The 14,863-nt window shown below is 44.2% G+C and overlaps 1 protein-coding gene across 1 annotated transcript in view; it reads left to right on the top strand.

Moving 5' to 3' along the window:
• Nucleotides 1-14,863, top strand: part of ST6GAL2 (ST6 beta-galactoside alpha-2,6-sialyltransferase 2) — a 207,100-nt gene that overhangs the window by 181,851 nt on the left and 10,386 nt on the right. The window contains exons 3-5 of the mRNA XM_033947763.1: nt 1,292-1,389; nt 7,927-8,028; nt 12,624-12,798. Of these exons, the coding sequence (XP_033803654.1) occupies nt 1,292-1,389; nt 7,927-8,028; nt 12,624-12,798 (375 nt within the window). The remainder of the gene's footprint in view (nt 1-1,291; nt 1,390-7,926; nt 8,029-12,623; nt 12,799-14,863) is intronic.

The following is a 14,863-nucleotide window of genomic DNA, read 5'->3' as shown; positions in this document are numbered from 1 at the left end:
CCTGATGAACCAGAACGTATGCAGTTAGGGCACTTGTCTTTGACCTAAGGGCCGCCGCGGGAGCGGACTGCATGCTGGACCACTGGTCTGACCCAGCGGCAGAAATTCTATGTTCTTATAAAATATCTACTACTACTTAGGGTTGCCAGAATTTCCGTCTGGAAATTCCGAACCCCTAGACCTGCCCCCAGGCCCGCCCAGTTCCACCCATCTCCACTCCATCACGCCCCCAAGCCTGCCCCCTCCGCTGCCTGCTCCCGTCAGGCAGGACATTCGCTCATGCGTGGATGCCCTCCTACCCGAAGGAAGCATTTCAAAACCCGGACAAAGTGCCGGGGTTTGAAAAGCCATCCGGATCCCCGCACATGTCCTCAAAAGAAGGACATGTTCGGGGAAATCGGACATCTGGTAACCCTACTACTACTACTAATCATTTCTGTAGCGCTACTAGACATATGCAGTGCTGTACATCAAAGAGACAGTCCCTGCTCAAAAGAGCTTACAATCTAGTGAAGACAGACAAACTGAACAAGAAGGTGCATCAATATACTGTGCTCAGGTAGGAGAATTACAAGACAGATGTTGGTGCTTAGAAGGTGGGTTGGAGTTTGGAATTGAAAACCGACAGAGACACGGAGCCTGACATTGTGATTTATTTTTTTTTTTTTATGAACCACATATTGAAAAGATCTCCAGCACCATCTTGTGTTTTTGTATGAGAAGTGTGTGTCCTGCACTATGGTCTTCCCATCAGACATTCATTGCTTCTGAACAAGGCAGATGTTGAAACTAAACATTCACCAGTGTTGCACTGTTTAGTATACAAGGAAACATAGTGAGCAACACTGTCACACGAGGCTGCTTTCATTCACAGTGTTTATTAAAAGCAGTAGCAGAAGACAGTTGTGTTTTTAATTATTATTTTTTTATTCAAGCAGTGACGTGTTTCTAATGTCACTTGCAGTTGTTCTGTCAGAGAAGAAACTGATTTTTATATGCACAGGTAGGCCAAATATTCTACAAACTGATGGCCAGGATTAATTAATGATGAGATAGAGGCAGGGCTGGTGTTAGACATGATCGGGCCCAGGGCAGACACTATGGAAGAGGCCCTCAAAGCTTGCTTGCAGGTTGTATTTCTTTCAGCTTCAGGTAGGTTTGGCGCCTTTAGTGACATGGGGACCCAGGGCCATTGCCATGTTTGCCCTCTCCTAATGCCAGCTCTGGGTAGAGGGGTTGCATTTTCAACAACCTGTTTTTTTTCTGATGCTCTTAACTTGTGTGCCCTCAGATTCCCATGATGCAGTTTTGAGATTTAATTCAGCGCCAACACATGGTTATGAGAAAGATGTCGGAAATAAGACCACCCTGCGGATTATAAATTCTCAGGTAAAATTTTTTTTTTTCCCCTGAGGTAAATAACCAGTCTGTTTTCAGACACTTTAACAAGCAGTTCAAAGATGTGTCATTTTAAAACCACCTGTATTCTTCAAAGTATGAACCTGCCTGTTGGGTGTAATTCCTCTTTCTGTAGTACTTATTCCTCAATCACTTTTTTCTATCTTTTTCTTTTTTGTACTGTTGGACATCAACAGAACAGAAATGACTGATGATTGCTCAGGTCCAGGGTCCTCTCTATACTGTGAATGTACTTTTGTAACCCATTCTGGGCTCCTTTGAGAGGACGGGCTAAATAAATGAATGAAAAAATAAATAAATAAAATGTCACCTGTGAACCCAGAACTTTGATGGAGAAGGGGCAATTAGAGACTTCTGTGCTCCCCCACTAGACATAAGCAGTGTTATACCCAGAATTTTTTTTACCAGCTAGGTGGGTGTGGGGAGCATTGTGTAGTATTATAAAATTTTCTGTTAGCCTGATGATCAGTTAAATCAGCCAAGGGGTGCATTTGTTCAAAAACTCCTGTGGAGAACACTGCACTAGGGCCCTCCTTTAAGGGGGAGAAGATGGGAGGTTATTGTCTGGACATGGGGAGGGGGGATTGAATGGGGTCATATTGTGGGGGGATTGTCAGACTTGGATCTTGAAGTAGAGATTTGCTGTCCATATTTGCAGGTGTCGCTTCAGCAAGCACATATACATGCTTCAGGGAAAGTGTAAATGCAGACGTATACATTTTTTTCTTATTCATGTGTATTCCGTTTGTGAAATGGGGAATACGCTATATGTTAGGCTCACCCAAACCATACACATACAGACCTATGCAATATGTTCACTATGAACATTACCCACTGTAAATAGCCCTATTTCTAAAACGGCCTTAAATGTGTATGTATGCCGGTTTACACATGCCAAAACTGCTATATGAGGATGCCTCCTAAATTAAGGGCCTAAATATTGCTATCCTTATGAGCTGGTTGCCGTCTATCAGGAGCATGCTTAGCCAAAATTGTTCTCTGAGCAACATGCCTTCTCCCCATCCATTGCACCACAGCCACTCCAGGAGAGCAATGAATGAGAAACAATTTTTTAACTTCCTTTCCCTTACACACTGCAGCTGTACCATTTGCATAGCCCTGTCCTCTATATCAGTGGCGTACCTAGCATATTTGACACCCGGGGCCCATCATTTTTTGACACCCCCCCCCCCCCATCTGTATGAAAAACATGATTTTTAGTAACAAGCCACATGTCACACATGAGTACCTAGGAAAAGGCAGCATCTTACATACTGCAGTGAGGAGTACAACATCAATACGTCCATTGTAAAACTAAACAAGCCAGACTAGTACAGATCAATCCTGCAGTCAATCCTAACAAAAAAACATGTCTTTCGAACACACAGAAAACAGAAAACACCTTCGCCTAGTATGGAATATACAATCACAAACTAACCCCTCCCTCTTTTACAAAACTGTAGTGTGGATTTTAGCCACGGTGGTAACATCTGTGACTCTCATAGAATTCTGAGCATCAGAGCTGCTCCACCACAGCTGGCACTAAAAAATGCTCCACAGTTTTGTAAAAGGGGGGATAAAATAGAAATACATAGACAAAGGTTAAATTGAACCAGTAAGAAGCTGGACTGCATACAGTGCACCACAGAAACAGTGACACATGTCTCCTAAAGTAATAAATAAATATAAATTTTTTTTCTACCTTTGTCTTCTCTGGTTTCTGCTTTCCTCATCTTCTTGTAACTCTCTTCCTTCCATCCACTGTCTGCTGTCTCTCTTCCCCAATATGGCATCTTCTCTCCTTCTATGCCCCTTCCAGAAACTGTATGCCTCCCCCTTCCATCTCTCCTTTCACCCCATTGGTCTGGCATCTCTCTCCTCTCCTTCCCTCTCCCACACCTCTCCTCTGCAATCCCTTTCCCTTTTTTCCCTCATTTTCCTTTTCAATTTATTTTCTGCATATCTAGATTACGTTATTACTACCCTGTCATCGATGTCCTTTTTTACTGTCTACCTAAAGCTTGCCACCTCTTTCCCTAACCCCTCCAGTGTTTCCCTAATTCAATCCTTTTCTCCCCATCATGTGCCCTCCTTTTATTTATCCCCTCCTTCCATCATCTACCCTCTTTCTCCAACCCTTCCATCTAGTACCTTCTCCTCTCTGTCCACTTCCATCCAGCATCTGCTCCCCTCTTTCTCTCCTCCCATTTCCTTCATGCATTTGCTCCCTTATCTCTCCCATCTGCACTTCCATCCAGCATAGGCTCCCCACTGCCCTTTCTCTCGCCATCCACCCCTCTTCAATCAGCATCTGCCCCTTTCTTTCCCTCCAATATCCTTCCCCCTTATGTCTCTCCCCTTTCTCTGTACATCAATTCCATCAGCACCAACCTTCCATACCACCCTGCCCCCTTTCTTTCCCTCCACTACTCTTCCATTCCAGCAATCCTGCTCCTTTCTCTACTTTCATGCAGCAAGGTCCCATGATGACTGTAGCTGCCGGCTGCCAATCCACCCCACTCCGACATACTTGCTCTGGAGCGGACTCAGCAGCCGCATGCTGGAAGGTCCCGCGATGACTCGTCTGCTGGCTCTGCTCCGGAAGAAGTAAGTTACGTCGGAGGGGGTGGACCCGGCAGACGCAGGGAGTTGTGGCAAAGTCCCACAATGACTGCATCTGCCGAGTCCACCCCCTCCGACATAACTTACTTCTTCCAGAGCAGAGCCGGAAGACGAGTCATTGTGGGACCTTCCTGCACCTCAGCGCGGCTGCCAACTCTGCTGCAGAGAAAGTAAGTCAGAGATAACATAATCATTTATTTTTTTCATCAAAAGGGGACATCTATTAATTGACTGTGTATCCTTTCTTTCATGTCTTTCTTTCTGCACTCAGGCCCAACAATTGCCCCTTTCTATTCCCTCCCTCCATCCTTCCCATGTCCTTAGTGCCCCCAGTGCCTCCTTCCCATGTCCATAGTGCCCCCAGTGCCTCCGTCCTGTGTCCTTAGTGCCCCCAGTGCCTTCTTCCCATGTCCATGGTGCCCCCAGTGCCTCCTTCCTGTGTCCATGGTGCCCCCAGTGCCTCCTTCTTAATGCCCCCAGTGCCCCCCTTCCCATGTCCATAGTGCCTCCAGTGCCTCCTTCCTGTGTCCTTAGTGCCCCCAGTGCCTCCTTCCTATATCCATGGTGCCCCCAGTGCCTCCTTCCTGTGTCCATAGTGCCCCCAGTGCCCCGTCCTGTGTCCTTAGTGCCCCCAGTGCCTCCTTCCTGTGTCCATGGTGCCCCCAGTGCCTCCTTCCTAATGCTCCCAGTGCCCCCCTTCACATGTCCACATGCCCCCAGTGCCTCTGTCCTGTGTCCTTAGTGCCCCCAGTGCCTCTTTCCCGTGTCCATGGTGCACCCAGTGCCTCCTTCATGTGTCCATGGTGCCCCCAGTGCCTCCTTCCTATGTCCATAATGCCCCCAGTGCCCCCCTTCCCATGTCCTTAGTGCCCCTAGTGCCTCCTTCTTATGTCCCCCTACTACCTTCCAGATTTTGTCCACCCCCAAAGCCAGCCAGCCAGCCTACCTACCTACCTATCTCCCTCCCTCCCTGCCGAGCTAAAGCCAGCCAGTTTGCCTGCCTACATCCTTCCCTGCCTGCCGCCGAAAAAAAGTGCCTCTCTCCTTCCTTTCCCCCGGTCCGCGCCTGCAATCTTACCTCCCCGCTACTGCTGCTAATTGCCGACAAGAAGTCTTCTTTCTGACATCAATTCTGACGTCAGAGAGGACATTCCGGGCCAGCCAATCACTGCCTGGCTGGCCCAGAATGTCCTCTCCGACGTTAGAATTGACGTCGGAAAGAAGAATTCTTGTTGGCAATTAGCAGCAGCAGCGGGGGAGGTAAGATTGCAGGCACGGACCGGGGGAAAGAAAGGGCAGGAGGACCCGGACCTGGCCGGCTGTGCACCTGCCCCCCAAGCTGACCGCCCCCCCCCCCTTTGGTACGCCACTGCTCTATATAGTTGTGCTTCACTTTACTTTTAGCTTTTTGACCTTTCCGAATAAATTTTAGAACTATTAGGGCCACAGTTCACAATATACAGTAAACCCCTGCAAATTCACGGTTTGCGAATCGCGGACTTAGTCTTTTGCAATATTTTCCAACCGCCTCTTCCTGGTACTAAAGTCAGGCTACACCAATCAGGAGCTGCTTTGACACACTATCTGGCATGTCAAAGCAGCTCTTGATTGGTGTAGCCTGACTATAGTACCAGGAAGAAGCAGTCAGAAAATACCTAGAATGATCCCGCACCTGATTTTCAGCTGCCCTTTCCTGCCTTTGATCCGCTCTTAATCCACATTTGCGGTTTTTTGAAATTCACAGGTGTTCCTGGAACTGAGCCCCCTTGAATTTCGGAAGAGTACTGTGTAGAACAAAGGTGTGCAAACTGAGGCATCAGAAATTGAGCAGCAGACCAGCAAGGACCTACTCAGAACTGCTTCCCTCAATTTGCATGTCTGTGTGGCTGCATTGTCATTTTGAACAAATGTGAACAATTTATTTTTCAAATAGTGGCTTTATTGTCCATGATGCTGTTACTGATTTAAGGACTCCTTTTACAAAGCTGCAGTACTGATTCTCCCATGGCAAATGCACCTAAGCCCAGAGGATTTGAACGGGCTATGGTGAATTGCTGCAGGAGAATCGCTACTGCAGCTTTGTAAAAGGGGCCCTAAGTTTTTTTTTGGGGGGGGGCATACTTACAAACACTTTTTCAGAGGTGAAAGGATTTTACTGTATTAATCACGTAGAAAGAAGAGTTACACAGGACCTAACAAAATCTCATTGTGCACACAATAAATGATACAAGAGCATTTGCAATTTTTAGTAAAGACGTTCAGATTATTTTATTTCTAAACCTAAGGAAAGCATGAGTCTTGAATTGGAGAGCGGGATGCAAATTTTCATGCACACATATATATAGTTGACTCACAATGTAATATAATGAAGATTTGCCATGTCTTATGATTGGTTTGTTTGTTTTTTTTCCTTTTTGCCATTTCTACCTTTCATCCCCTTTTAGTTTGCTTTAGCATTTTTCTGTGATCAGCACCAATTTTGTAGGAATTTGGAGGAGTGTTTCTAAATCAAGTGTAAACTATTTTTTCTGATTCATGGAAAATTTCCAGAGCCATTCTCCACATGCTTGCCACAGTTATAATGCATTCCCTTAGATACAATAAAGGGTGATTCAGTCCATAGAGGGTAATTTTGTTTATATTACGGGCATTATAAATATTGATAACTTGTATTGGCTTTGGATTTACTCCCAAAAAAAGCATGACCAAAGTGAAATAACAATGGTGAGATTATAGGTGAAAACAACTTAAGGGCAAATTCTATAAGAAGCGCCCAAAAGTTGGGCACCTAATTAGGCACTGTTCAGCGCGATTCAAGTAAAATTGGGTGAATCGTGCTGAGCGAAACCTATTTGGGCACTTATTTTTGGAGGCGCCCAATAAATAGGCCAGCTCTAGGCACAACTAAAAGTTAGGTGCCCATGCGAGCGCTTAAGCACGCTTAAGAGCAGGGATTCTGTAAGAGGGTGCCTACACCTAACATGCCTAGCGCCTGTTTTTTTGAAGGACGCCTAAATTTTTAGAGGTGCCTTGTTACAGAATCACGCTTTCTCGATGTTTCAATCAGTGCTGACTAGAAGCTTAATTGCGTTTGTTCTTCAATTTAGATAGGCGCCTATCTAGTTAAGCGCCTCCGAAATAGGTGCCTAACTCTAGGCGCTGGTTACAGAATTTGGGCCTTAATGATAAATTCTTCATTGTATTGTCAGACAATCATGAAGTATGATACAATTCTGTCAGAAAAACTTCAGAGGCCCAGTGAAAATGTCTTTGCTTCACATAAAGCTGCACGCAGATCTTCACAGATTTACAGAAATCTGGTAGTTTGTAGTACTTTATATCAGTGTTCTTCAACTACCGGTCCATGGACCGGTGCCGATCCACAGAAATTTCCTGCCGGTCCACAGGGCCGGCATGTGCATCAGGCCCAAAACTGTGTTCTTCAACGCTGCAATTGATGCATTGTTAATAAGATTATATACTGTGTGTGTGTATATGAAAAATAAATGGAAAAAATAGTGTTACAATTAAAACTATGGGGGCAGGGTCTGGGGTGGAGATTGGGTAGAGATGGGCGAGGTCTGGCCCACGACTTAGCCCAGTGTTTTTCAACCGCCAGTCTGTGGACCGATGCCGGTCCACAAAATAACTATTTTATTTCTGCCGGTCTATAAGTGTAAAAAGGTTGAAGAGCACTGCTCTATATTGTATCATGATTTTTAATGTGCAAGTAGAAATGTTTACTGCTCTTTACAAACAGTTAATGCATTGATGCTGCTGGATAAGATTAACTGTGATAATTAATTTTAAAAAATTGGTCATTAATCAACAGGATTGGTAAGAATTAATGGAATTAAAATTAATGTTATGCTATTGTTTATACAGATCCTTACGAATCCAAGCTACCAGTTCAGTGATAGCTCCATATATAAAGATGTCACTTTAGTGGCATGGGATCCTGCCCCATATTCTTTAAATCTTAATGCGGTAAGAAAATATTTGATTGTGCTGATAGATTTTTAAAACAGATGCTTATATTCTTCTCCATCTTACTCGTCTTGCCTTTATTTACCTCTAAGTAGGCAATTCTGTAAGTGGGCTCCCCACATGGTGCCACGTGTTGAGCACCTGTTCTAAAATGGCATATGGGCACATAACCTGGCATCGGTGCGCCTTAAATTTACATGTCCACAGTTACACCAGCCAAAGACCTGACATAATTAGAGGCACGTAAATGTGGCAAGGGCCTGTTAAGTTGGCCATCTTTCCCCACCCTCTTCTCTTGCCTTCTTTCTCTCCCTTCCTTCCATTTATATATATGAATTTATAAACTCCAGTTCTGTATGAATGTATACACTCCACTTATATATATATATATGTATGTACACTCCACTTATATATGTATACAATTATATATGTATTTGAATGTATACACTCAGGGGCTGATTCTATAAAGGGTGCATAAAGTTAGGCGCCTACCTTAGTTGGCAAAATAACCTTAATAACCTCAATTGTTAAAAATTAATAATAAAAATGTTGTGTGATAGGCGCCTATTGCATGGCACTTAGCGGCACCAAATGCTTAAGTGAGTGTTTCTATGGGGCGGAGCATGACTTAGGCGTGGCTAAGCATGATTCTCCAAAAACTTAGGCGCTTGAACAGTGGCATAGTAAGGGGGTGTTAGACCTCCCTGGGCACCATCTTGGTGGTGGTGCTGGGACTTCTCCTCCTCTGTCCCCCCCTAGCTCCTTCCCACTCCTCCTCCACCACGTGTGTGCCTTCACTCCCCTCCCCCCCCCCACCATACCTCTAGCTCTTCAGCGCAAACAGCAGCTCCAACCTGCTGCTCACGCTGGCCTCGGCACTCCCCTCTGACATAACTTCCAGGTCCTGCAACTAGGAAGTGACATCAGAGGGAGAGCTGACGCTAGCAGCAAGTTGGAGATGCTGCTCGTGCCAGGGAAGCTAAACAGGTATGGGGGAAGGGGCACAAGTGCGAACGGGGAGGGGAGTGGGGGGGGAGTTACACTGCCCTGGGTGCCTCCCACCCTCACTACTCCAGTGCACTTGAAATGTAGGCCTTTAAAACCCTCGTCTGCATTTCAGGCATTTCAGGAGAACTAAGTTTACATAAACGCCACTAGCTGCAATGCATCATTTTATGCAAGCACATTAGTACATGCTATGAAATTATTTCTAAGTGGCTGAAAATTTAAATGCTTTCAGCCAAACTGAATATAGATTTCCTTGTTTTGTGTGCATAAGTCCTGACTAAGGTTTTGAAACTTTGTCCCATAATTATAGTGCATTTAGTAGAAATATGCACAATAAAATATATTTCAATTGATGCATATAAAATTGTACTTTACATAAATATGTACAAAAGACATTCAAGTCCTAGGAAAGAGAGAAGGAAGATGTGTCCCAGTGTGTTTTACTGCTGCCGTCTTCCAAGCCTCCAAGAATGAGGGATGGGCCGTGATGGCATTAGGAAGGGGGTTGTGATAGTGGCAGCAATGATCAAAGAAAGAGATTGAGGGATGTGGGGATGGAGATAGTGTAGAGCAGTGATCTTCAATGCACGGCCCTTGAAGTCCTCCATTGTGGCCCTCAAACAGTTGACTGAAATATTCTCTAAATCCTGTAAATGCATTAATTTCAATCTTGCCTTGATATAGTAACTACAAACAATCTCAAATGTATTACTCAGATGTCTTATTTATAGAATTTGCTAATGTTAACGATCAAAAATAGTGATTTAAAAAAATATATATCCTTGAAGTGTAGAATCAATATTAATATGAATTTTAAATACAGTCTGAACAAGATGGTTTACAAAATTAGTAGTATGTGTAACCTTGAAATATGTTGGTGGCCCTCGGAGCTTTCTCGTGTTCATATTGTGGCCCTTTATTTGAAAAAGGTTGGAGACTACTGGCATGGGGGGTGGGGGTTGGCAGGCTGACTGTCAGTCATGTGTGTCATAGAATGTAAGACAGAACCCTGAATTCATTACCCAACTTTGCCTTCTCTTTTTAGAGAGCAGAAATGCTGCTGATCACAGGGTCTTAGGCTCCATTTTTGGCTCTGGCTTCTGCTTCTCAGAGACTTGAAGAGCTCCTGAGCATGAGACCTGGATTCAATCCCAGATGTGACTTTAATTTACTTTATTCACAGATTCTCTGTACTCTCTTTCAAAGACAAATCAGCAAAGTGGTTTACACAAGATGCATGCTAAAAGAGCTAGGCAGAAAGACAAAAGAAAGAAATCCAAGACTTAACACATTAATGATATTGTCCACAGACCTCAGGCATTACCTCTGATTCTCCTCAGAGCTAGTCCTCGCCACAGGCTGGAAGGGTTTTTGATCACTGGGGACGTAGGTTCCATTCCTATATCAGTCTCCTCTTCAGAGGCTAGAAATGCTAAAGATCATAGGGGATATGTGTGCCTGGGAAGCAGAGAATAAATGAGGCATCGGGGGGGGGGAGAGAGATTACAGGATTAGGAACTATGAGAAGAGAAAGTGTGATGCTCAAAATTAGGGTTATGGGGAAAACGTGACTAAAGAAGAATAAGAGGATAGGGGAGGGAAAGTGATTGAGGGAATCAGAGAACTTGTGGTTTGTGTAGATGGAGGGTGGAAAGTGAGGGGATTAAAGGAGAAATGTAGAGAGGGAATGATGGGATCCAAAAGGGTTTGGGAGGGGGGAGGGTACAGTGAGTGAGGGGATCAGAGCTGGTGATATGGGATATGTATGGCAGAGAAGGGCATTAAGTTGTGGAGTATGAGTAGAGATCTGAGGTACTGGGGAGTAGAGATTGTAGGTGTCAGGTGGGCAAAAGTAAGGAAATGGAGAGGCTGTGGATTTGAGGGTATAGAAGGGCCTGGAGGCTATAAGGGAATCGTTCTACCCTCTCCTGATTCTGGATACCTCCTCTACTCCAGGATCCCCTCTTTCTTCTTCACCTTTCTGTAATCCCAGTCTCATCCTTTCCTTTCCCTAGCCTTCCTCTGCTCCATAATTCTACCTATCCTTCCCTCTCCCTTACATCCCCTTCTCCATTTTCTTACTCTCAGTTCACCTCTACCTCTCTGTCTCCCAGATCCCTTCTCAAATTCACTATCTCTCTCCTCTCTTTTCAGCAGAAATTGCCTCTCCACCCTTTCCCCTAACAAAAAAGACCACATAAATAAAGGGAGGAGTAGCCTAGTGGTTAGGGCTGTAGCCTCAGCACCTTATGGTTGCAGGTTCAAGCCAAGCGCTACTTCTTGTGATCCTGGGCAAGTCATTTAACACTCTATTGCCCCAGGTACGTTAGATTGTGAGTCCACCAGGACAGATAGGGAGAAATATTTGAGTACCTGAATGTAAACCACTTAGATATAAGTGGTATGTAAATACTAAAAATAAATAAAAATTTACACCCAACAGCAGTGTTTGACCCCTGATGCAGGTGCTGTATGCTGAAACATGTCTTGTATAAAGATTTGTCCCTGTTCATTGAAGCCTGTTGTGCTGTTCTTCTTGCTATCCCATCTTCTTTCTACCTCTTTATGCTACCTTCCCCACTTTCTCCACCACAATTTTGTTCTTAAATGCCTTACCCATCCTATCTCGCTTTCCCTGCCTTTTCCTTTTTGATGTCATGCTTCTGGCCCCTATGCCCCTTCCATATAACTAACAGCAAAAGCTACAGAAACTCAAAACATGTGAAGTACTGCCAGGCCCTGCAGCCCACTTTGCTGCCTACATATACTTCTGTGTTGATACTGAAAGCTTGTAAGCAGAGGGGAGGCAAGCCATGGGGCCCAAATCCCTGTGGCCCACTTAATAGGGCTAAGTAAAGCAGGAGTCTTGCATGCCACATGCCAATGTTCTCTCACTCATTGAGAAACCTCATGTCCTCTTCCAGCTCCCAGGCCAGTTCAGCAGTGGAAATCATACTTGTTCCTTCTAATATTACATTACATTAATATGTGATGCCACAGTTACCCATACCTACTTCCAGTCCTGTTCCTTTGTGCTACTTTAAACCAATAGTAGGTAGGTGCCTTGAACAATCCAGACAGATAACCTACAAATGTGGATTGGTATATGTTAAATAGGTTATGGGTGAAGGGAAAAGTTGGCTAATGACTGAAAAATCCAGTGAACGATCTTCACATTATCTAATTTAACGTTCTCATTATCCAGATTTTTTGCCTTACTTACAGTCTACTATTTCTATAGAATGGCAAGACGCACTCACCTTTCCTGTAATGTATATAATAAAGAATAAAGGACCAACAGCAAGAAGCTATAAATCATCGTTTGACATTTCAACTATTGAATCCCAAATAGAAGTGTAGCAGAAATTTAAGTAAAACAGTGTAAAGCATTAGTGCAAGGGTACTTTAAAATGAGAGAATGAAATGGCAGCAAATCAAGCCTCTGGGGATGATAAGAGTACATTTGCCCTTCAGGCCATGAAAGTTAATTTACAGTGTAATTGAAAATATGATTTACAGTAAATTAGGTAGCGGTAAACTGTAACTTTTGTTCTTGAAGCATTGGAATTCATATTATTCCTTTTCAGTGGTATAAGAAGCCAGACTACAACTTGTTTACACCCTATATGAAACACCGTAGAAAATATCCACATCAGCCGTTTTACATCCTCCACCCCAAGTTTATTTGGAAACTTTGGGACATCATTCAGGAAAACACTAAAGAGAAAATACAGCCCAACCCACCTTCTTCAGGTTTCATCGGTAAGTGCACTTTTGAAATACAAAATAAATTCTTTATGAATATATAACCATAAAAATAATTGTACATGTGTATGACAAGAGAGTTTTGCGTGCCCTGAATTTGGTATTAAAATATGTATTAAGTAAAAATAGATTTGATATAAAACATCAAGTAATGCTACACCACTCAGGACTAATATTGACCCTTCGGCCCCAGATCCAATGACGCCCGAGCTTGGTCCCCATAAGGGTGCCTCTCCACCCCCATATACCAAGGCCCCTATCACCCCTAGGGCGCCCGTACCATCATCTGGCATATATCCTTCCCTGCAACCCCCAGCCTGCGGATATGACCAGGCTCCTTATGTACCCCCAGAAAATTCAAATACTCTCAGTCAGGCAAAAATACCTGTTCCCCTTGCCCCCTGCACTGCACCCTCTTATCAGATAAATGGCTTTGTTGATCTGTCCCCTATACCCCCCGATGCACTCTTTCCCCTTGACACCTCATCCTTACTCGCCCCGTCTTCCAAACCCGGTTCCCCTGAACCACAATCCAAACATGCACAGGTACATTGGCAAGACGAGGAATTAGCCAAAATTAAAAATGATCTTGACTCCTGTACCAACCGTATCCTTCAGGGAAACAGTGGTCACAATCAAAGTGCTTTCGCCTGAGAATTGGCTACCTTTTCTTCCCCGACATCCCGCTGCCCTAACCCCATTGGCTGAATACATTGGAAAATGTTTTGGATACCTACAGTAACAGATATCTAATCTAATCAGAATTTCTGAATCGTACTTATCCAGTGCAGGTTCAAGGTGATTTACTACTACTTATCATTTCTATAGCACTACTAGACATACGCAGCGTTGTACATTAGAGAATGACATGGTGACAAAATTCATCACCGTTCCCATCCCCGTGGATAACCGCGGGAAATAATCCCATGTCATTTTCTAGTGTCTATTTCAACCTCGGTCCTTCTACACCAGCATTCTTCAAAGCAAAGCTTGCGGGTCAGTGATTGTGCCCAATTATACTCTGATTCTTTCCTCTCTCCTTAAAGAATGACATGAAGATGGTTTCCCCGCGGGGACGGGAACGGTGATGAATTTTGTCACCGTGTCATTCTTTATTGTACATCAAAACATAGAAAAGACAGCCCCTGCTCAAAAAAGCTTACAATCTAGTCAAGACAGACTAACTGGACAAGGTGCTCAGGTGGGGGAATTACAGATATTTGCTTAGCAGGTGGGTTGGATTTTGGAAATGAAAGCAAAGGTAAGAGGCCCACACAAGGACATAGGGAAGGTTATATTGTTGCAAGAAGCTGCCCAGAGAGAGCAGGACAGATTTGATGCTTCGGGGGCCAGACAGGCCAAGGGACGAGGAGATACAATATCATAGGGGAAAATTGGGTACAGTTGCTTGGAGGGGACGGTTACAGGTTCACCACTGGATTGAGGAGCATGCAAATGAGCAAGGCAAGGATGGTTGCTAGTGCCAGGATTGGAGGGTAGGCAGAGTTACTGTGCAGTGAGGAATTTTTCAAACAAGTACATTTTCAGTCTTTTCCTGAAGGTGAGGTAGTTCAGTTTAGTTCTTATGGAAGGACATTCCAGATTCTGGTGGGAGCATATGTGAAAAGAGTGTTGAATATTCATTTATATTTCACTCCCAGTACATGGATGTGTGTGTATTTCCCTGCTGTATTGAAAACGCATGCAGTATGCAGAGACCAAACTAAAGCCTAGAGTTACTAAGGTTCACTAATGTCATTAACACACACTATTGAAGGGCAGTTTTATAGCAGGGCACCTACAATTAGGCACCCAGAGAAGACCTGGTAAGAACTTATTCTATAAGAGAAAACAGATACCTACTTTCCTTTTATAGGAAATTAGCCTAGCTGAGTGTAGAGATGGAGATCTGATAAGTTCTGATCCAGGGCATCAGAACACAGGCAAGGTTAGCACACAGGCGGTTCTGAACGCAGGCCATGTCGGCACACCAAGCTAGGCCCTGTGTGTGGATCTAGGCCTGGGTTTGGTTCTGAGGCCCTGTTTCTCATTTCCTCTCCCT

Source organism: Geotrypetes seraphini, chromosome 6 (genome assembly GCF_902459505.1).
Source record: "Geotrypetes seraphini chromosome 6, aGeoSer1.1, whole genome shotgun sequence".
NCBI lineage: Eukaryota > Metazoa > Chordata > Amphibia > Gymnophiona > Dermophiidae > Geotrypetes > Geotrypetes seraphini.
This window is presented reverse-complemented; position numbering and strand designations above follow the sequence as displayed.